The following is a 25358-nucleotide window of genomic DNA, read 5'->3' on the forward strand; positions in this document are numbered from 1 at the left end:
AAGAATATATTTTGCCCAGGAGCAGCCATTCATCTTTGAGGTTCGTGGGAGCTGATCAGGTAGCGATTGTGACCACATGATCCTGTGTGGGCATGAACCCATTTTTACTTAACATGTGTGCTAGGGTACTTTAAACTTGGCTTAAAGAAACTACATTTGTCGAGGTGACGATGTGGTCAATGGACTTTGAGGCACTCAAACAGTATCTGAAGATTGTGCATGTTCTCCTCCCACGTGGCCCTGATAATTAGCAAGCCATGTAAATGATTAACGTAGTGGAGGATACTTTGGAGGAGTTGCTTGAGACATATCTGAAATATCACAGGTGCACTTGTGACCCTAAATGGTAAAATATTATAATGACACATGCCAAATTGTGTATTAATCACTAAAAATGTTCCAACTGATCACCTACAGAAAATTGAAAGTAGGTATCAGCTAGATCCATCTTTGAAAAATAATAGCCACATCCACATTCTGATAACAATTCGTCAGGGCTAGGAATATGATACAGATAAACATTTGCTTGAGCATTAATGGTAGACTTAAAATCACCACAAATTTTAAGTGATCTATTTGGCTTCTTAAAGGTGCATTTACACGATGCCTTTTTTTTTTTTCTTCTTCAACTTTGTGCGTGCTCATAAATTTGTGCATTTGTAACTTCCTGGAAGTGGAGGCCATGTGTTAAGTGCATTGCTTCCCACCTTTAGTGGGAATCTCTGTGCATTTTAGCAGCTGAGGCCCATGTGTGTTTTGTTGTGTAGTATGTTGAGGTTACACTATGAAGCAATTTATGTGTAGTAATGCCTGTTGATTCCAAAGGAAGCATGCTTAATTTTATAGAGGATTGCAGACAAAGAAATGTCATAAGGAAAGCTGCTTGTACAGATTGAGTAGAAATACGAGGTGTGAGCATCAGGTATAACATAGAAGGTCTCTGATCATATTATTGTAAAGAATAAGATACCACAAGTTTCGAAGTAGGAAAACAGAGAAGAATAAGCCAGAAATTTATGAGAAATGTATGTGAAAACTGTGGACAAATATTTATGCTACGGTGACTTAATAGAACAAAAACTGAGAAGCCTGACATCTAAACAAAAGAAATGATTGGATATGTGTAGCTCATCAACAAATTTCTAGGGATTGGGTTAGGTTATTTGGTGGAGGAGGCCAGACAACAAGGTCATTGGTCTCATCTGATTAGGGAAGGATGGGGAATTAAATCAGCTGTGCCCTTTCAGAGGAACCATCCCGGCATTTGTCTGGAGCGATTTAGGGAAATCACGGAAAACCTAAATCAGGATGGCCGGACGCACAATTGAACCATCGTCCTCCTGGATGAGAGTCCAGTGAGCTAGCCACCGCGCCACCTCGCTCTGTACAAATTTCTAGAAATAGAAATGAAGGATATTGATGAAGCAAAAAATACAAAATTATAAAACACAACCTCCATTCCATTTCTGGTATCTGTGAAATTAAAAAAAAAAAAAAAGTTGTGTACACAACTTTTTTATTAAATTAAATCATCATCATCATTATTATCATTTATTGTACATAACAGGCCATAAAGGCCCATAATCGAAAGCAAAAGAACTATTACAAACCAGAATAACACACTATACAGAGATCAGTGACACTGGAAGGAGCATTGTCCTGATCACAGTTGCAGGTATTCCTGGCAGATGTTCTTCCACTTTCTTCTGTCCATTGCATCTTCCAGGGATGCTGTTGGCTCTACCTTCTGCAACATCCTCCTCACCCTGTCTTTTCACTTAGTCCCTGGACAACCTCTTGGATGTCTTCCGATCAGCTGGGAATTGAACACTTGATTGGGGATAGATTCTCTAGCTTTTAAGACATGTCCCAACCTCTGGAGTCGACATTCTCCGATGGTCCTACCAACGTCAGCTTTCCCAAAACGTTGGTACAAGTCCTCTTTTTGCCTCCTTTCCCATCTTCCATTTTCTCTGTTCAACGGAGCCCCATATATCTTTATGAGCACTTTCATTTCAAATACACTCTTTAAGTGTTTGTGAAGTATCCCATGTCTCTCAGCCATACAACAGAATCAATTTTACCAGTGCCATGTAAAGTTTGATCTTGCTGTTTTGAGAGACCAAGCGTGACTTGAATAAGTTATGGAGACTAAAGATGGCACGATTATCATTAATTATTCCCTGTTGAACCTCTTTCACAACCTCGCTTTTATTAGATAAAATCGATCCCGGGTACTTAAATTTCTCTACTCGTTCAAAATTGTGTCCATCTATATTGATAGTGGTAGGGAAATACTGTCAGTATGACATGATCATATATTTGGTTTTCTTGTCATTGACAACTAATCCCACTTTGCTTGCCTCTTTCATGAACCTAGTGGCACTATCTGATTGAGTCAGTCTCCCAAATCACCACATCATCAGCAAAGGCCAAGAGTGTGTCAGTTCCAGTCATATCCATCTCCCTGTCGTTACCAATTTCATGTCATACCTTTTCTAATGCAATGTTGAATAGCAGTGGGGACATAGGATCTCCTTGTCTCAAACTGTGCTGAACAGTGAAAGGCTCTGACATTTTGTTTCCAAACCATACTTGGTAGCTTGTATCTGTATAAGATGCTTTAATCACTTTGATGTATTTTCTTGTGATGCCCAACTCCTGCATTATCCTCCATAACATCGTCCGATTAATGCTGTCATAGGCCTGTCGGAACTCTATAAATATGAGGTGTAATTCTCTATCAAATTCATAGTACTTTTCCATTAGCTGTCGTAGCCTAAAGATGTGATCTATGGTTGAGTGTCCTGCCATGAATCCAAATTGATATGGTCCTATGATTTGTAGAGCAGATTTCAGGCAACTAAGGAAGGTTAAGACTTTATAACCTATCTCAAGTAGCGAGATTTCTCTATAATTGACTACTTTTGTGGCATCTCCTTTTTTAAAAATTGGGCATACAATAGCTCTCTTCCATTCAACCAGGATCTCCTCTGATGACCAGATTTTGACAATAAGCTGTCTGAGTGTCTCCAATAAAACTTCCCCTCCATTTCTAACCAGTTCTGCACTAATAACACTACCACCGGGAGCTTTATTGTTTTTGAGTGACTCTACAGTTGTTCTTACCTCTTCCATTGAAGGTTCAGGTGCTTCCTCTGTATTTAACTCCCATTCTTGTTCTATACTTCCTTCTGGAGTTTCTACATTTAGCAATTTCCTGAAATTCTTTCCAAACAGATCTGCTTGCTCTGTAGAAGGTACCACATTCCCTTATTCATCTGTTAGGATTAAAGTTTGCTGTTTATAATTACCTTGAGCAAAACCTGCCAACTTGAAAAAGGAGTGCAGTGTTTTCTTGGATTCCTCAACGGCCACCAATAGTTTCTTCACATAATTTCTTTTCTTCCTTCTAATTAGCCTGTCTGTCAGTCGTCTCCCCTTGTCTCACTTCTGAGAATGTTGCTTGTGTATCTTCTGACAGGTGATTTAACCACTAATCTCCTCTCCATTCTATGTTTAACAGCTGATTGGCATTCATCATAAAACTATGGTTTGTTTTTGGGTTTAGGTTGTCATCTCAGTTCTTCTTTTAACCGCTTCCTTCAATTGTGTCCATATTCCTTCTACATTATCCGGGGCCTCTGTTGACAAAAGCAAGCCAGTGACTATCTTGGTATTGCTGTCTCACTTGCTCATTTGAGAGTGTCGTTATCATGATGAACTATTTCTTCTCTCTTCCTTTGCTGTTTCATAGAGAGTTTTAGACACGTACTCAAAACTACTAAAAAGTTGTCTGAATTCATATCAGCACTCCGGTACGTTTGTACTTGCTCGATGCATCCACAATGCCTTCCATCCACTAATGCATGATCAATCTTGTTTTTTGTCTCACTATTTGGTGATATTCATGCGGTTTTATGCATTTCTTTCTGTGGGAAGTAGGTGCTACTAATGATCATTCTTCTAAGGTCAGCAAAATTTATCAACATAACACTGTTATCGTCGGTCACTTCGTGTAGGCTATTCAGCCCGATTGTGGGACGATATTCATTTTCTTTTCCAATGTGTGCATTGAGGTCACCCAGGACTAAATGGATCGAGTGTTGCGGTAGTCTGTCAATAGTGTCCTCCAAATCAGCATAAAAGTGGCTCTTTATCTCATCATCTGTGTCCTCCGATGGTGCATGACAGTTAACAATGCACAATGCAAATCTTGTATGGTGATGCCTTCAGAATCATCGCACAAATGTGATCATTTATTGGGATCCATTTACTAACCACTGAGAACACCTTGTTGTGAACAGCAAATCCCACTCTAGAGGTCCAATCTGGTTGTTCCTTATTGCTAGTGAATAGTGTGTAGTGATCTCCGACATTTGTGATTCCTTGGGGGATTCTTGTTTCTTGTCTAGCTGCTACAAGACATTTGTAGTTACCTAGTCCTGTGTCCAATTGCTTCATTCCTCCTGTCGTGATTGATCTAATACTCCAAGTTCCAATTCACAAACCAAGCATCCCATTAATCATTCCATTGTCGTCAACATTTTGATCAGTGCAGTACTTTCTTTTCCCTTTTTCTTTGATCCCATGATTTAAGGCTGGTAGATTATCGGCCTTCCGAGCCTGAGCTCAGTGATGGGCTGCCATCCATGGTTCTGAGCCACCCAGTTTGTGATCGGAGTAGCTTTCTTCTAGGTGAGTTACCTTCACCACTTCTCAAAGAGTCCCACCTACTCTTAGTGTCCTATGCCGTTGTCCATCATTGGATCTTCCACCTTGGGGGATGATTTCTCAACCCAAGGACATAGGCTATCTTAATGCACTAATCCCTACCCGCTCGTCTGCCCTCCAAGGAGGCCATTGGCATGGAAGATGAGGCTCCTTACTCCGTGAGTCATTTGGTTGCCAGAGCCATGCCAGTTTACAGCAGGGTGCACCACGTGCAGATGAAGATGGCTTTTGGATGAGAATTTCTCACCCCTTACATCCCTGTATTAAATAATAAAATGTTATTGTCAGCCTTATCGCTACAGTTTTCCGAGCCAAAAATCTAAACTTTCACTGTGACCTCCTTCAGAAATATGCAAACAAGATGTCATCACATTGTATTTCTTGTACCTCTCTAGATACTTTGTTACCTACAGTCGCTTTTGTTATATATATAATCACCTTTTCATTGAAATAAATGCAACACAAGCTTTCAAGCAAAGAAGGAGATCTGTAGCAGACTGCTTTTGCACAAATTTTTGTGCATGCCCTTTCATTCCTGTTTATCTGCAATAGTGCACAAGGAAAGAGAGGTATTGTGTGGACGTATATTAACTGTAAATAACAGTATTACACCCATACTTTGCAGTCTATCTAGTGTCATCTTAGCCTGCTTGCACATGGTGGATGGCACCGGACGTGCTCTACAAAACTTAAGCATCGCTGTTTGCTTCAACAATACGTGAGCTTGGAAACCTGTTGTACAACTGAATGCAGGTTCAGACAGTTGCTTATACTGTACACATAATGTATCGAGTTCTGTGAATGGCAATGCAGTTGAAACCAGATTCATTTTTTCTTAAATTCAGAAAACAAAAGCACAGAAGTGTCTAACATGGAGAGGTCCCCAGCAACACGATCGAACTTTGGAAACTGTCCATATAGTAATAATTTATTTTATTTTATTTTTTATTTTTTATTTTTTTTTTTTTTTTTTGGGGGGGGGGGGGGGGTGAGATAGGAATTTTGTGTATGGCTCAGTAGTATTAAAAATGTTGTATTATAAAGTCTGGTTGTGTGATATAACAGCTAAGATTACAGCTTCACATGCAGGATGTTGTGGGTTAGAAACGTTTCTTATCGAAATTACTTTGATCATTATTTTTATTCAGTTAATTGATTTAAATGCAATTTTTAATTCCATTTCTTTGTCACATAATTTTAATCATATCGTCAGCTCCTTCATTTGCTCTCATTTTTCTTCGTATCATTCTTTCTCCACCTGAAAACTTTGTTCATGTGTTTTTTAATTAATTTTATGTATTACTTTCAATTTAATTTATTTTGTTTTATCACCCTATTTTTTGTCCATATTATTGCATTCATTATATCTATTTCTCATTTTGCTTGAATTTCATTTTACTTATAAACCCGTTATATATATATATATATTCAACTGCATTATTTTGTCCATAGTGCAATAGGTGTTTAGCTTATGTTTGTATGATGATAACTGTGCAAATAAAATTGTGTCTGGTGTCAAAAATACATTTTTTCACACCATTGCACAAATATAAATAGATTATTTTGTCTTTTGTTTTCTAACTGATAAACTAGAATTTTCAAATAATTGAATATTATAATAGATAAATATGATTAAATTCATATCCACAAAAATTCTGACCTGATGAGATTCGCACCCACAACCTCTTGCTTGTGAAGCAGTTATCCTATCCATTGTACATGCAACCAGCTTACGTAACTCAACTTTTTTAAGACTATAGAGTGTCACACAAAATTCTGATTCCCCCCTTCAATTACTCACAAACAAGGACCCACCAGGGTGAATGGCTGCAGTGTGTGATACATAATTTTAACCTACATCACCATATAGATAGTTTTAAAAAGTCGGATCGCACCACTGGGTACCACTTCTTGTAAGCTGGAATGTTAACTGTTATCCAAGAGTTGATTATCAGCGGGGTAAGTTGCCATGCTAGATTTTTATATTTGGCTTCGAATACAATTTGATGCTGCAACAGAATCGACTGGCCATTGTACTTCGCCACTCTGCACTGAGGGTATCACAGCTCTTGGCAGCACATGTGCTGCTACATGTCTACATTAACCATATGCATGGACATCCCTGTGTCCAACTGGAAATATGCCGTTGTTCAATTAATTTCCAGCTGCAACATGAGCTTTTACATCCCGTCAGTTGTCGCTACAGACAATGTCAATATCTCGTGCAACGTGCTGACAGATGTCGCATACCGGCTGAGGCAGTCGCTTGCTACATACCCCAGTTTGTTGCATACAAAACTGGTGACATCACAGAAAGGACAGTGACAGCTTTGATGCTGTGGGTCTTAATCTGGACACAGTTCAATGGCACGGGGTTTGCTGGGAAACTTTGACAGTGATCGTGAGGAAACTGTTGTATGAGCTTACACTTGCTATGGTATACACCAGTGTCAAACAGAACGCTTGTTTTTTTTTCCATATGTACCAATAATGAGTGTTTTGGATTCCTAAGTACTGCAGTAACTACTGAATTCTGAGTCAATGTATGAACACTTGCTTGGTAAATCAGATGATGACATTGATTTGATGTCATCAGTTGATTGTAGGCACAATGGGGACTATTGTCACTACTACTACTACTACTACTACTACTACTACTAAGAAAGTTGACACAAGAATTTATGGTGAATCATAGCCTGTGCTAATGCTGTTACTTCATGAGCTTTGGGAATTTTCAGCACATTGCCCAGATTTGGATCAGATGATGCTAAATCCATCACACTAGCTTCTCTGTCAGGCACAAGCCATATAATGATTCACGGATTAGTGATTCCACATATGATCACCACTGTTTGCAGGAAAAATCACACTAAGTCTTGCAGGTCAGCAATCCATGCTTCATAGAATTGCTTACATTGCTTAATGAGCCTAGCTGCAACAACATGGGTTTATTGACCTTCATAGTCAGTCAGCAAACCCCATCAGAAATGTGCCAACTACTTGGGTCCAATAGTGGATGTAGTTTCTACACCAGTTCGTATAATTTGTTATTAGAAAACCAAAAGCCCACACACTGACATTCTCCACCAGTTATTTGACATGCCATGGAATGAAGAACAAATCAATATAAGTAGACCTCCCAACTCTCATTTGCCTCATCAAAGCAAGTGAATGGCAAAGGGGAAGGTGATGAACCTGCATCTTCTGGCTGTTGGTTTTGCAGTAGTTGTAACAGCAGTTTCTGCTGTTGCTGTTAAAATTCCCACTGCTGTTCATGCTGCTGCTGGAATTTCCACCATTTTTCTTGCTGCTGCTGCTGCTACTGTAGCAGTCGTCGTTACTGTTGTAGCTGCAACTGCTGCCACATCGTAAGAACCTCTGGATCCATACTTCACATTGGAATAGTTTGTAGTGAGAAAGTCCTCAGGTATACTTTTTTATCCTACTCTGCATAAGTAGAATACAGTTCCATCACCACTCACACAGGCATTAATTAACACCAGAGACTGGTGCAACAAACAAGTGGTTCCTGTGGTTGATAATGGTGGAGTTCACAAAGTGAACAGCTAGCCAATAACGAAGTCCAGAGTTTAATGAAATCATCGTTAAGTGCGTGCGAAAAGTCCAGAAAGCAGCTGAAATTAAAAATACAAACAGGCGAAGTCAATAACTGCACTCTTAATAGCATGTATTGAAGCCTTCACAGAATAACAAGAAGTGACAAGTGTGGGGCTGTGGTATTTAGAGGCACTCTTGCATCAGTTGATAGCCACCACTTGATGATACACCTGCAGCTGTGGCAGAACACCCCCCCCCCCCTCTCTCTCTCTCTCTCTCTCTCTCTCTCTCTCTCTCTCTCTCTCTCTCTCTCTCTCTCCTCTCCCTCTCCCTCTCCCCCCCCCTCCCCCCCCCTCCCCCCCCCCCCCCCTCCCTGGTGTGGACAGAATATGAAGCCAAAGTATCTCTTACCTGTTCTATATATTGATACTGAGATTGGGCAGAGAATTCGAATCGCTGTAGGATACTCAAGTCACAATTTGTATCAAAATATTCTCAAACAAACAGGCACTCATTTTCTTTACCAATGACATTTTTCTGTTGCTTATCTTGTAGTTAAATTATTTTCAATAATAACCTCAAATAACAACAAGAGAAAATGACCACATGCTGCCAGGAGAATTTTGACTGAAACACAACAAACTAACAGCAAACTTATTATTGTCATTTTTATACAAAATGTTCCCAATTGTAGTGTTTTTAATTTATCTTGCAATTAATAAATTATTATCAATAGAATATCAAAAGTGAAAAAGTGACAGTTTTTGTGCCTTTACTTTGGGAAATTCAGTGTCCTTGATGACACTGAGTTGTGGACTCTTGAGGATTCACTTCACAAGCTGTCCTAATATTCAGACTTAATGTATTTATGATTGAAAATGTCAGTGTAGTAAATGTGAAAAATTGCTTCATTCCAAGATGATTTGGGTTTCCTTTAAGGTGATCGGGTTGTGCATAATTCGTCACAGTTTCAGTACATCCACCATATCAACTTTATAACTCTGTTAGAGGATCAGATCTCACCATTATTTTCTTTTATTTAATGACTCTGACCTTTGCTGTGTACTGTTCTTCTTGTAACTGTATCTGAAATGCTAATATGTAGATATTAGTGAAGTGATTATGATAGTGAAAGTGAAGCAGACACACTGGCATTTAGTGGTTAATGTCCCATATTTGGTGTGCCAAATTAGTTATTTCATGGAAAACACAAAGGTTGTTTGTAAATTTCCTGGTAATATTAGTGGGGATTGTATCTTGACAGCTGTAGGCTGGAAGACTCGAGTGATTAGGGCAGGTTGTAGAGGAGAAGAGTTTGTGAAATATTCTGAATGCCTTATCTGAAAATATATCTTGAGCAGTCAGTCAGAGAACTGGCTCCTGAGGGCAACATCTTACACCTGCTAACTACAAACATGCTCAAACTATTGACGCAATTCATGGAGAGCAGGGCATAGTATCACTGTCTAATGGCCGAGTGCACCAATCTCAATTAACAGTTAACCGCGGTTAAGTCGATTTATAATCCTGCTCAGCGCAATATTTTGGTGCACCAACATCAATCTAAGTTAAATGAGGGAATCGACCGTGGTTATATTTAACCAGGGCTCTTTCCTGGTTTTCTCGACATAACCGCGGTTTTAGAAGCATACGCTATTAAGATGGGGGCGCGTTTTGATGTTATGGATGGCATTGAGGAAGATTTGTTATACCTTGACCATTTAAATCGTGACCGAAATCATGTTGGAGTGATTGTGGAAAGGGGAAACCCTTTTGAAGATTATGGTGACAGGAAGCTTGAAGAGAGATTTTGTCTGTCAAAAGAAACAATGTGGTGGTTATTAAATCAAATTAATGATAGTTTAGAATTTCCTACTGATCGGAATAACCCTGTTTCTCCAATAAACAGACTTTTGATTACTTTAAGGGCATATGCAACAGGTGCATTCAACATTCTCATTGGGGACAACAGTAATGTACATCGTACAACAGCACAACGAATCATCAGTGATGTATCAGACATCATAGCATCAATGTCTCCTTGCTTTATAAAATTTCCTACATGAGAAGAAGTGCGCTCTGTGATGTATGGTTTTAGTCAATTGGGACCGATTTCCTGGCGTTCTTGGTACCTTGGATTGTACCCGTATAAGAATTGAGTCTCCTGGAGGACATAATGCAGAACTTTTCCGCAATAGGAAATCATATTTTTCCTTTAACTGTCAAACCATTAGTGATCACAATTTGTTAATAAGAGATATTGTCGCTCAATGGCTGGGCTCTGTGCACGACAGTACCATATTTCTCAACTGCACTCGCAGAGCTCAATTTGAAAACGGAGAAATACCACAAGGTCACTTATTGGGAGATAGTGGTTATGCATGTAGATCCTACTTGTTAACTCCACTTTTAAATCCATAAAATGAAGCAGAGCATCGATATAACAGGTCTCATATTAAAACTAGAAACACTGTTGAGAGAAAATATGGTATGTGGAAGAGAAGACTTCCCATATTATCTGTAGGAATAAGATGTAATCTACAGAAAGCAATGTCAATAATTGTGGGTACTGCTGTCTTGCATAATATTGCAAGGAGTACAAGCAGTGAAGAACCACCAGACGATCCAGAAATTTCTTGACTTTTAAATCAGTTACGTGATGAGAGAGGCCCCAACATTGAAGATAACGAACCTGTGCTACCTGGACAGCAGATGTATCGTGATGATACATTACCTGGAAGAACAGTTCGCCGTGCTATAATTAATGAACATTTCCAATAAGCTAACATAAATTCAGACATTGTTCGTAATGAAAAATTATTATTATAGTTATGGGATTTCGCCATATTTTCAGTTTTTCAGATTATTTCAGCATGTAATCTATTTTGTTTCTGCTGTCTAGGGAACATAAAAGTACTCACTGAACTGGGTGTTTGATGCGAAATTTGAGGTTTTGGCGTGCCAGGGACAGGATGTGCTGCCTACAGACAATTACCCAGCTGCTGCTTTTCTGAGATGATTTTTTTAGTGTGGGACTGTTGATAATTCATTATTAAAGATATATTTCTTGCATCACATTGGTTGTGAAAGCAATACAGTACTCTGTTATTTATATACATGTTCAGTTTCTGGGTATGTACTTAAATTTGAGAACAAATGACTCCATTACATTTAGAGAGTGTGAGAGTAATAGCGAGTGGAATAAAATATAATGGATATTTCTGTATTATGTTCACTATAGATCCTAAATATCTCTTAAATTTTCTACTGTAACAACAAATATGTGAATGTCCAACAGTTTTGAAATATTAAAAGAGCACATTCTTTATTATTAGAACCTTTCAGTTTAGAGATTATTTTACTGCACTTCTGCTCAGTATTAATGCAGTCTTATCACCTAGATTAGCTTAAACTTGTGAATATGCAGTAAACACATAGGCACAAAATAAATAATCATTTGTGTAATAACATAAAATGTCAGTTTGGGATTGTTTATTTGTTAAATTGTTTCCATATTAATCACTACTCTTTGTTTACAATATGATTTTCTTCAAACATAAGTGTGTGTGGCTATAAGGTTGTGCAAAGAATTGAATTACGTTGTTAATTCTAGTCAGTCATGCCTGTAGCAGCACTTTACACAATATTATGTACAACTGTATAGTATTAAAAAAATACATGAAATTGAAGACAAATTTGTGTTTAGAAATTGCCACCAAAAACAAGTTCTCATTGCTACAAAAGGCAATGGAATTTTGTCAGCAATGTCTAATACTTTGGGGATCAGTGCAAGAGCAATAATTAGTTAAGGAGTGTGCTACTTCGGAAGATATGAAAGCAGAACCATAATGCTGTGGCTTGACGGTACGAAGTGTCATACGTTAAGTTATTACTGAGGAAAACTCACTCTGTCACTGATATTGATGCAGTTTTTTCACATATTTAATGCTCACCTTTACACAAGGGAATTCCTTGTCATTGCATAGTGCCACTGAAAAATGCCTCACTACAAATACAGCTGTGGCAGAAGTTATGGGTTGCCATCATAAACATTAGCAGGTGCAGATTATTGCTAAGAAAGCCACACATGCTATGATTACTATTGCAGAAAACAGTGACGCATCATAGGAATGCATTACTGAAAATATCTTGCTACAAATTTTGTTGTAATAAAAGTTATTGACTGACATTATAAACATTAACAGGTGCAGAGTATTGCTAGAAAAGCCACACAATGCTAATCTCACTACTGTCCATATTAGCAATGTATTACTCAATAATGCCTCTCTACAAATACTGTTATGATAAATGTTATAGGTTTCCACCACACACATTACCAAGTGGTGTGGCTAGGAAAGCCACATATGCTATGCTTACTTTTGCAGAAAAGAGAATCCACCACAGCAATGTATTTCTCAAAATGCCTCACTTCAAATTGTATTGTCATAAAAGATATAGGTTCCCATTATAAACATTACCAGGTGCAGAGTATTGCTAGGAAAATGGCAAGCACAAAGTTATGATTTGGAGCACTTTCCCTCATAATTTAATGTGTTAGGATATTTCTGGTACAAATAATGCAAAACATGATAACATTGGGCCTCATGTATATAACTGTTGCAGCACATATGTTCATTCCAAAGTTAGAGTAACAAGGATGCTTTATTACTATTATTTTGTTTCATTAACAGTCTGCCTCATTGTTAAGTCATTTAAGTAGAAATTGGCACCTGACGTTATGGCTGCAGGCCTGCAACTGAAATGTGGCTTACTTGTGTAAACTGCAGTGTTGCTAATCTGTTTTTATATATGAAGTAATTCTAATTTTAAGTGATTGGATGAAACTTAGTCCAGACCAAGTAAGCTGTAAGCAGATATTAGACAGACAACAACAAGGATAGTAGCAGTATCACTAACAGGACAAACACAGAGAAACAATTTGAACTGTGAGGCAACTTTAATACAATAGATAGAATACAACACAGCACAAAAAAATTACAAAAATTCACTGTCACAGGAAAAAAAGTCACGTGTCACTGGCATTTTTCTTACAGTATTTTAGTTTTTCTTTCAGGGCCATAATCTTTAAATTTTTAATCCTCAGCTCCTTCTTGTCCTCTGCCTTCATCATGTGTAATTGGGCCTCCAGTAGTTCCACTCTCTTCTTGCACACATTTTCGATTACTGTTCCCGAAACAGATGGCCTTGGTTTTGCAGGCATCCTGCGATGATGCCATGTATTTTTCGGCGTGCAAATGTTTTCATTGGGTTGATCTGGAGACTGTGAAACAGATTGCAGCTGGGTGACATCCACCAGAACATTCTTTGGTATCTCTTTACTTTGTATTACGACAGGTGTGTGGGAAGTGCTAGGTTGTGTGCACTCTGCTAACTCGACAACTGAAGCAGGCGGTGTGTTCTCACTGCACTGCACTGCATTGCACTCCATGTTGACAACATCCACAATCATGCTAAACTGGGCATCGGAATCGTATGCATTTGTTAACAGTTTCATTGAGGAACCAACAATTTCTAATAGTTTAGCCCAATCATGGATCTTGGTTTTTTGGGTAGGCTTCTCCCCACCTGTTTTATACACTTCCACCTTTTCTTCTGCAAGGTCTTTTCGAAGTCTTCTTTTCATGTTTTCATAACAGGTTTTCAGCCTGTCACAGGATCTTTTTGTCACACCTGAAATTAAATAAATGTTGTAGTTTGTTTCTCCAAAAAAGAAGCCTACAGATCAGAAATAGGTACCGAGGTACGTACACACACTTCTGCTTGTCGACGGAAAAAACAGCAAAGATAGAATGTGGCACCAGCGATTATCTGTGCAATTTCATGTTTACTAACATCTTTGCGTCGCCAGGGCACGTTCCATTGCAAATGGTTCAAATGGCTCTGAGCACTATGGGACTTACCATCTGTGGTCATCAGTCCCCTAGAACTTAGAACTACTTAAACCTAACCAACCTAAGGACATCACACACATCCATGCCCGAGGCAGGATTCGAGCCTGCGACCGTAGCAGTCGCGCGGTTCCGGACTGCGCGCCTAGAACCGCTAGACCACCGCGGCCGGCAGTTCCATTGCAATATAGAGAGTTTACCGTGGTCAAATGCACAGTTGGCTGACGATGGTTTGCTGACCAGCGATTAACGTTGGTGCACTGCAGAAACATTTTAAACGCGATTTACTTTTATCCATGATTGCGGGACCTTGGTTATCATGCTTTTTGACCGGGATTGGTGCACTCGGCCATAAGGATGTAAATACCTTTTTTTACAAATGGAAGGAAGACATTTCTGCGTAGTAAGTGTAATAAAATTTCAGATTCCCTGTTCAGTTAGTATCAACCATTCATCTCAGAGACTCAATATGTTGAGTATAAACAACAAATTTCAAGGGGATTGTTCAATGTACCATAGATAATGTTTGTTGCAAAGTTGTGAGGAATGAGAAAGACATGCTGTTGTTCTGTAGCCATATGAGTTGGTCTAAAGGAAGAGGGAGAGCTTCATATGCATGAAGCCTTCAATTAATATGAAAGTTAAGTTTTAAGTTCCAGTCTAGCAAAAATGAAATCAGTAAATGGATTTGAGTCATATGTCCAGACACTCAGGGACCATGATAGCATTGAAATAGAGGATGACGGAGAGGCCAATATATCAAATTCCTTTTTCCAAAATTGTTTCATGGAGCAAGATTATACTGTGATTCCTCTTTGTTACGTGAACACCAAAATTACGTACATGGAAATAAGTGATGCAAGATAGAGAATCACAAAAAATTGTCAGACAGAGGAAATGTGATTGGTTTTGATGACACACGCACGCACCTGTATGCCCATATTACTGATATTTATCTGTTCAAGAATTTTGGAACCTGTTTTATGCGTGTGTATAGTAATCTTTGTAGCAACCAATAATCTCTTCTGTAGAAATCAGCACAGATTCCACAAACAATAATTGTGTGTGACCTAGTCGTCTGAGATTCAGAAGGTAATAGATACCGATGCCCAGGCAGTGATGCTGTCTTCCTGACTTCCAGAAGGTGTTTGACTGTTTCGCATTGTCACCTAACAAAACAAAACACCAATCTGTAGAATATTAGACCACCTTTGTTGCTGGATGAGAAAGTTCCTAGCAAATACAACACAACATTTCATACTTAATGCAGTAAAATTTTCAGGTATGAAGGTAACTTTAGATGTATCCCATAGGATAACATGACAATTACTCATCACATTACATGTAAATGATGTAGTAAGCAGTGTATGGAGCTCCATAAGGCTGTCGATGAATAATGCTGTTGTATATAAACAAACCGTAACAGTACAGAATTATAGTTAAACACAGCAAGACCTGTGGAGGATCGACACTTGGGACAACGATTGTTACAGCTAACAAATGTAATGTTTTGTGAATATATTGGTAGGAGGACCCATTACTGTATGTATACATGATGTGAAATTATACATATAGAGGAATTAAAGTGGAATGATTTACAAGCTCATTGCCCCTCTGACTGTGCAAGATACTGTTGAATTTTTGCAAAGGCTGAAAACTCACCTTTGCATGACAAGTTGTATGTGCCTACTGAGTCGTGGGTACAGGCACTCATGGCAGTGACTACTATACCAAGCAAGTTGTTGCTCTGGTAGAGTGGCACCCATGGGGAGAGCCTCTGGTCTGATTGGGTGGGACTATGGCAGATGGTCTGTAATGATGGCCGGAAGAGAGTCCTACTCAGTTGCCACCGTGCTGTTGAGGGATATATTCTTCTACGCCTACTCGGCTGACTAATGCTCCCACAAAGCACAATTCGGCCAATGTTTGGAGAGACAGGGTATGAGCAACAGAATTATTTGATCATATTTCCTTCCAGATACACACCCCAGTTCCCCCATCCAATCAAGAGATAAATCTCCACAAGGAGAATAACAATAAAAAGAAGAAATCAGATAAGGAAAAAATCCAATTGTGAAGGTGAATTCAGTGGCACAAGCTGCCACATTTTCCCTCCCCATGTCCTTCCATACACTGGTGTTGAAATGGTGTTAAAATTATGCATGGTGATGTAGTTATCATACCACTCATTGTGCAAACAGAAGCCAAAATATGAAAGAAAGAAATAAAGAGAATGCATCCTATTAGTAATTTAAAGCTCTTTGAGAGGTCTCTAAGCTTTGATTATTGCACTTGAATTAATGGTATTGTGGAGCTCTCTGTCAGCAGCAAATTGCAACATTTAGAGCAATGCTCAACACACTCGCATCTTCAACAACTTCAATGAATTCTACTGTATCGTTGAGATATTTTCCAAGGTACTCAGCACTTTTAAACCATGAGTTCCACCTGGTGATGACAGGAATAGGGAAAAGTTGAGCTTTTGTGTGTTCACTTTCATATTTTTTATTTAAGAATTGAATGTATGCATGCTTTCTCTTTTGGGTATTAAAGGAGATGTGTTTTGCCTGCACAACACAATCACAAAGTTCCACAGCCCACACAGTGCCCATCAAATTTAATTTATGAACCTAGCACTGTGTTCATACTAACACTTCTGGAACTAAATCTGGAATTGCATCTGGAATTGTATAACGGACTGAATGTGAAGTTGCAGAAATATGTTTCAGTACTGAATTTAAAGTTTCTGAATTACACTTATTGAAGGAAATAGTGCGCATATAGTATTAGGAACGGAAAGTTGGCTAAAACCGGAAGTGAACAGTAACGAAATCCTAGACACAGAATGGAATATATACCGCAAGGATAGGATAAACGCCAATGGTGGAGGAGTATTTATAGCAGTAAGGAATTCAATAATATCCAGTGAAGTTATTAGCGAATGCGAATGTGAAATAATCTGGGTTAAGTTAAGTATCAAAGGTGGGTCAGATATGATAGTCGGATGCTTCTATAGACCACCTGCATCAGCAACCGTAGTAGTTGAGCGCCTCAGAGAGAACCTGCAGAACGTCGTGAAGAAGTTTCGTGATCATACTATTGTAATAGGGGGAGACTTCAATCTACCAGGTATAGAATGGGAAAGTCACACAATCAGAACTGGGGCCAGGGACAGAGACTCTTGTGACATTATCCTGACTGCCTTGTCCGAGAATTACTTCGAGCAGATAGTTAGAGAACCAACTCGTGAAGCTAACGTTTTAGACCTCATAGCAACAAATAGACCGGAACTTTTCGACTCCGTGAATGTAGAAGAGGGTATCAGTGATCATAAGTCAGTGGTTGCATCAATGACTACAAGTGTAATAAGAAATGCCAAGAAAGGAAGGAAAATATATTTGCTTAACAAGAGTGATAGGGCACAAATCGCAGAATATCTGAGTGACCACCATCAAACGTTCATTTCTGAGGAAGAGGATGTGGAACAAAAATGGAAAAAATTCAGAAACATCGTCCAGTACGCCTTAGATAAGTTCGTACCGACTAAGGTCCAAAGCGAGGGGAAAGATCCACCGTGGTATAACAATCATGTACGAAAGGTACTACGGAAACAAAGAAAGCTTCATCATAGGTTTAAGAGTAGTCGAATCATAGCTGATAAGGAAAAGCTGAACGAAGCGAAAAAGAGCGTAAAGAGAGCAATGAGAGAAGCATTCAACGAATTCGAACATAAAACATTGGCAAACAATCTAAACAAGAACCCTAAAAAGTTTTGGTCATATGTAAAATCGGTAAGCGGATCTAAATCCCCTATTCAGTCACTCGTTGACCACGATGGCACCGGAACAGAGGACGACCGAAGAAAGGCAGAAATACTGAATTCAGTGTTCCGAAACTGTTTCACTGCGGAAAATCGTAACACGGTCCCTGACTTCAGCCGTCGCACGGACGCCAAAATGGAAAATATTGAAATAAATGATATCGGAATTGAAGAACAACTGCTATCACTTAGTAGCGGAAAAGCATCCGGACCAGACGAGATACCCGTAAGATTCTACAGTGATTATGCTAAAGAACTTGCCCCCTTTCTATCAGCAATTTATCGTAGATCTCTGGAAGAACGTAAAGTACCTAGCGACTGGAAGAAAGCGCAGGTCGTTCCCATTTTCAAGAAGGGTCATAAATCAGATGCGAATAATTATAGGCCTATTTCGCTTACGTCAATCTGTTGTAGAATAATGGAACATGTTTTATGTTCTCGTATTATGACGTTCTTAGATAATACAAATCTCCTTCATCATAACCAACATGGATTCCGCAAACAGAGATCATGTGAAACTCAGCTCGCCCTATTTGTCCAAGAAATTCACAGTGCCGTAGACACTGGCGAGCAGATTGATGCCGTATTCCTGGACTTCAGGAAGGCATTTGATACGGTTCCGCACTTACGTTTAGTGAAAAAAATACGAGCTTACGGAATATCGGACCAGGTTTGCGATTGGATTCAGGATTTCCTAGAAGAAAGAGCACAACATGTCATTCTTAACGGTTCAAAATCTGCAGATGTAGAGGTAATTTCGGGAGTACCGCAAGGAAGCGTGATAGGACCTTTATTGTTTACAATATACATAAATGACTTAGTTGACAACATCGGTAGCTCCGTGAGGCTATTTGCAGATGACACGGTTGTCTACAAGAAAGTAGCAACATCAGAAGACTCGTACGTACTCCAGGAAGACCTGCAGAGGATTAATGAATGGTGCGACAGCTGGCAGCTTTCCCTAAATGTAGATAAATGTAATATAATGCGCATACATAGGGGCAGAAATCCATTCCAGTACGATTATGCCATAGGTGGTAAATCATTGGAAGCGGTAACGACCGTAAAATACTTAGGAGTTACTATCCGGAGCGATCTGAAGTGGAATGATCACATAAAACAAATAGTGGGAAAAGCAGGCGCCAGGTTGAGATTCATAGGAAGAATTCTAAGAAAATGTGACTCATCGACGAAAGAAGTAGCTTACAAAATGCTTGTTCGTCCGATTCTTGAGTATTGCTCATCAGTATGGGACCCTTACCAGGTTGGATTAATAGAAGAGATAGACATGATCCAGCGAAAAGCAGCGCGATTCGTCATGGGGACATTTAGTCAGCGCGAGAGCGTTACGGAGATGCTGAACAAGCTCCAGTGGCGGACACTTCAAGAAAGGCGTTACGCAATACGGAGAGGTTTATTATCGAAATTACGAGAGAGCACATTCCGGGAAGAGATGGGCAACATATTACTACCGCCCACATATATCTCGCGTAATGATCACAACGAAAAGATCCGAGAAATTAGAGCAAATACGGAGACTTACAAGCAGTCGTTCTTCCCACGCACAATTCGTGAATGGAACAGGGAAGGGGGGATCAGATAGTGGTACAATAAGTACCCTCCGCCACACACCGTAAGGTGGCTCGCGGAGTATAGATGTAGATGTAGATAATTGCTTGTTAAATATCATTGAACTGAAAAAAGAGCATAACCATATGGCTACTAATTTTCCATGGGGTAGTGAAATCTGTTTGAAATGCAACTGCCTATGTTCAGTTGTCATTTGTGCCACACACGTTGTGTCTGCGATTGCTTTTGTGCTCAATGATTTCAGTTCACTAGTTCTCATATTTTGCCATGCTTAATATTATAATGATAATTAACATACAGTGTACAGAAAGCATATTCAATTTTATTCCAATCCCCACGTAAATGAAGTAAGTGATATCATGAAAAAATATGGGTTTTGCCTACAAGGAACCATGCAGCAATCACGCACCATTGTGGCCGACTCGTGCACACATAAATAGAGGGTTGCCAGCTTTGGTACATCATCTCAAAATTTCATGCTGTAAACATTATAAAATCCTGATGCGTGACAGTTTGGTTAGGTTGAGAATGTCACTCTATTTCTACATTTTAAAATTCTTGCCGTGTGACAGTTTGTAGAACAGAAAGTCTAAATATTGCTGATTCACAAGGTCTCTGCTTCATTCTTGTCATAAAAGTAAGAAACATTTTGAGGTGAGATGGTGGGTTCTAAGTAAGCATGAAGGAATTATTTTCCTTCCCTGAAATATTTCCTTACATAAAACCATGTCCTCCTATTTTTAATAACATAAGGAAGATCGCTGATCTGAAGCTCAGCAATGAAACCAGCACCGATATAAATTAAACTCATATTTATTCCCCTCCAAAAATATGCAATGTCCTATTGCACAAACCTGGTATATACCTGTTCATCCATTCTCTCAGCTTTAGGTGATCAGCTTTTTCCAATGGAATGTTAGCTACAATGAAAGCTGTAGTTGTTGATAAAATGAATTTTTCCTTTTCGGTTTTCACTCGTTTTGCCATTACACTGGCGTCTGTGAGAATAACTTGTCTTTTGAAATCTGACCTCATTAATCGTTACTGCCACCTTCTTGTTCTTCTTATGGGAAAAACTGTTATTAATATGTTTTAGGCATGTGTCCTTTCTGTGTCGCTCAGTTCACACATTGCAGTATTTGCACCTAAGTATCTTTCTAATTTTGTCAGACACATAAAATCCTTCTGATGGAAATTATTTTTCTTGAGCAAAAACTGTCACCACTATAGTGATAAACTGCAGCACAAAAACAATTTAAAAAACATAAACTGAATGCACTGATGGGATGAGCAACAGTTTCAAACACACAATGCAAGGCCAGATCAAAAAATGCACTGGACATTGTTGAATGTCTTTCTGCCTTGCACAGGAAATGAAGTTAGCAGGACTTGATACAATATAAGGTACTGATATACAATGAAGTGGTGTAGAATCGATTGTCTTTGATATTTGGATTTTATTGCCATAACTCGAATTGGTTTCCTGGTTGACAAACACCACCCACTGAGTGTTTAAATTTGCATGCACTGTGATCTCTTGTTTCATTTGTACCTTTTACCTCTCAAAATATCAGCAGTTGTCAAGGATGCTACCCAGTTGCATTTGTGTAAGTCATTTCAAAATTCTCAGTTGCATTGTGAAAAACTCAAATTTAATTGTCCATCTCAGTGAGTTGCAAATAGTGATCTCAGTATGAAATGGGAGTCGCATTGTGAAATGGGTAAATTGTGACATGCCAGAAAAATTATGGGGAGTATAATGTTACTTATTTTGCAAGTGAAACTTTAACTATTTTTTTCTGTACTGTTGTTATTTTCCAAGCAAGTCTCATACCAGGTTAATCAGTTGCACATAAAATTACCACAACTGTATGTCAGGTTACTGGAGTAAAAAAGAAGAATAGGAGGCAAGAAGCTTAAGTCCTGGTTGTATTCTTATACTCAAATTACTAGCAAATCTTGCTTCATACCACCAAGAAAGACACCTCTGTTAACAAATTACAAGTATTTATGTTGGCCTTAACATAGTATAAACTATCTTACTTGTATTACTTTATGTAATGTGAGTAACCACCAGAACACATTAACAGTTTTCCTGTGTTTTTAATGATTGTTATTTGTTTTAGGAAGAACAACATCATAACACCACAAAGAAAGAGACCTGGTTCAAAGAAGATCTTAGTGGAAGCAAATTGAATACTGGTGAACCAACAGATTGGCTTGAACTAGAGCCTGTCAAACCATGTCCGTACAATGTCATGACAGCTGTTAGGCAAAAACTTTTAGCCCTTAAAGTCTCGGATGCAAAAGTTGAAACAAAAACTGCAAACATTTGTACAGATCGGACATTGGCAGGTGATAAAAGTGGTATTGGAGGGAACAATAAGAGTACTCTAGATCAAAACAAAGAAGTGTGTACTTCAGGCTTCTGGGTGGAAGAGAATGCAATTGTACAAACAAATACTGTTGCCCCTGCCACAGAAAATAAGAAAAAAGTGCAGGCAGTACAACTATGTAGTTCAAAGGAGAATTCCTTATCTAATGCAGAAGGAAGATCAGGTAATAGAAAGACAAGTGGATCAGATAAAAGCTATGTCTTTTCTGAAGAAGCAGGTTGGATTGAAAATGAAGAGCCAAAGCAAAAAGGAATTGGATCTTTACACCTCAGTACAGTAAATAAAACCAATATTACACAGCACTCTAGGAACCAGGGTAAGACACGTGAATCTTCAGCCAAATCATCAATAGTGGGTAGTGATAAAGAACACTCACTTACATGTAGCCTTAAAAATAACAGTGAAAGTTTATCATTACCAGATGTGCATCTTGTTAGAAAGCGTAGAAGTTCAGAAAATGAAACAGTTTCTATCCCTTCTAATTCCAAAGAGCCGTATTTATCTGGTGTGAAGGAAAGGGAGAATTCACTGCCAACAAGCAAGGCAGATTGGATAGAAGCATCAGTACATTTGTCATCTCCTCAAACATCATTTCCCTCTGAAACAAGTAATAGGACAAGGAATAATGAAAGTGAAACACATTACAAGAAAAACATAACGGAGACAAAATCAGATCATAGTGCAAAAAACAGCAACAACTCTAAGGAGACAATGTCGAGCATAGACATCTCTGATGGAGGTCATGCAGAAAAGTCATCCATACAGTGCACTGGAACTCCACTTGAAACTGAAACCAAGAAGACAGGGTCTTCTCATTCTGGCAGTTCTGCAAATTGGAGCCACAACAGACACAAATTTCACAAAGTATTGGAATCAGGAAAAATGGTAATTTATTGCTCTCATTTAGAAACACTCTTCTGGTATTTGTATTACAGATATTGACATTTGTGATAGTGTACCTTGCTTTACTTGTTTCATCTGATGTTGATCATGTGATAGTGGAATGGATATTCTTAATGTGTAAATTTCTACATTATAGAATATTATAAGAGCAATTTCTTAGGACTAAGAGACAGTAATTTAGTAAGTATTGGACATTTAATAGAGGAGACTGTTACATGAATTTTGGCCCAGATGTACATATATATTATTTGATTTTTTTCATCGCAGTGACATTAGTAAAGAAGTCCAAGATTGAAACTTCCTGGCAGATTAAAGTTTTGTGCTGGACCGAGACTAGAACTTTGGACTTTTGCCTTTCGCAGGCATTTGCTCTACCAACTGAGCTACTCAAGCACGACTCACGCCCCGTCCTTAGCGCTTCAATTCCACCAGTACCTCGTGTCCTACCTTCCAAACTTCATAGAAGCTCTCCTGCATGAGCACTTGCCCGCGAAAGGCAAAGGTCCCGAGTTCGAGTCTCGGTCCGGCACACAGTTTTAATCTGCCAGGAAGTTTCATGTCAGTGCACACTTCGCTGCAGAGTAAATAATTCATACTGGTCAAGCACAAAATTGCTTTCTACAAATGTATTATTTGATTTTTTCATCACAGTGACATCAGTAAAAAAAGCACAAAATTGCTTTTACTAGTATTTATTTATATCAACATCATAATAGAGCAGTGGAAATATGTATGTTCTCTTCCCGTAGCTTTTATTTTCCTCTGTTCATTCTGGGCAGTTATTGGGGAAACAGCATAGAAGACTGTCTAGAAGAATTCTATTTTCTGTCTGTCACATCCTCTAAAGACATCATTGAGAAGTCAGGAAGTGTGGTGTGCAGGAATATAATTTTATTAATTTCTTCAAAAGTGTCACTTCAGATGTATACAATTTCAGCTATATGTGTCAGTCGTGTCCAAGATATTATTGTGGAAGAGTTTAAGTCTTCATTGAGTTAATGATCATGAAAACCTACAAATATGTAATGAAATTAAGCAATTCTCCATGTCTATATGGGAAAACAAATGTATTATTCATATATAGCATAGGAAAGAAAGTACTATACATGGACACATACATGTATGAACACTCAGTATTCCATACTTTTGATCACAGTGGAATTAAAATTGTAATACTATAACATTAAACTGTTTCACTAACTAAGAGAAACATCTTAGCGGCCCAAACATACTTTCATTTTACAAGTTTGTGACCTAGTGCACTTTAGCACATACCAAACAAATGCAGTTTGTACACACAAAGAACGTGGCTCTTTTACAGAAGTGTTTCACTGCTAAAACTACATAAATGTAGCTAACCTGCACATTTTTTGTGTGCATAAATGGATTAATGTCCAGGGGCAAAATTGCTAGCTTCATTAAATTTCATGTGGCCTTTCTGTGTGTGGTAACTTTCGTTAAACAGTATTTCTATGCTATCACATCAACATACTGTTTTTGCAGTTTCTGGACTATTATGAATAACAGAAAATGTTGCTTACTGTCCATCTCTGAAACAGTATTTGACATTGAGGGAAACCAACATTGGGAGAACCCCTGCATAGAGCATTTATTAATTTAAAAAAAAGAAATTCAGATCATACATCGCGGTTTCTAAAATTTATGAAGACGACATTCATCTGTATTCATTAAACTTACATGAGAAGCACAAGGTGTCAGATCCATTTTTCCCCCCAGCCAATCTGTTCCAGTGTAAGATCTGCTACATGTTCTTTATACAAGCATTTATTCGTAATACTAATCTCAGTCCAACGCATTGTTCCAGATGCCACCAGAAGCTTTGCATTTGCAATTCCAGGCAGAAATAAATCTGCTAGAGTCACTTGAAGAATCTAGGTTACGACTAGCTCAAATAGAGGGGCTACATGCTCTTTCTTTAATACAGCATCAGAACTGTCCTGTAACTACACGACAAAAGGTATATTTTGGGCAGTTTAATTAACATTAAGATAATTTATTGACTATAATGAATACACAATAATGAATAATGAACATACTATAATGAAATTTAGACTTCCACAATTTATACTTGTCTTTCTTAACAAAGTGCCTCTTCTGCAGGACATCCTTTCCTAATGCCATTTGCCGTCTGTGTGCTTTAATAGTTCCGTTTCTTTTGTCTCTGCATGTAAATTTAATGTCTAATAGCCACAGTTGTCACGTTTTTGTTTGCGTCGGAAAGTAAATTGATTTTGTGACATATTAAAAGTTCCTAGTCAAAGGCAAATTATTTAGTTTCACCTGAGTGCTTCGGTAGATAGGTTTTTGAATATCTGCGTATTACTAGACACAGTTCGTGCGTTTTCGTCAGGGTCTACAGTAGAGTTGCACAGCACGTGCCGATAATCCGTTTATCTTCATAGTTTAGTTTTCCACGGCCTTTAGTAT

At 38.5% G+C, this 25358-nt stretch overlaps 1 protein-coding gene across 1 annotated transcript in view; it reads left to right on the forward strand.

The window, feature by feature from the left end:
• LOC126260433 (uncharacterized) overlaps nucleotides 1-25358 on the forward strand; it is a 195648-nt gene that overhangs the window by 139000 nt on the left and 31290 nt on the right. The window contains exons 11-12 of the mRNA XM_049957762.1: nucleotides 21742-22892; nucleotides 24736-24888. Of these exons, the coding sequence (XP_049813719.1) occupies nucleotides 21742-22892; nucleotides 24736-24888 (1304 nt within the window). The remainder of the gene's footprint in view (nucleotides 1-21741; nucleotides 22893-24735; nucleotides 24889-25358) is intronic.

This window comes from Schistocerca nitens, chromosome 5, assembly GCF_023898315.1.
Source record: "Schistocerca nitens isolate TAMUIC-IGC-003100 chromosome 5, iqSchNite1.1, whole genome shotgun sequence".
Classification (NCBI taxonomy): Eukaryota; Metazoa; Arthropoda; class Insecta; order Orthoptera; family Acrididae; genus Schistocerca; species Schistocerca nitens.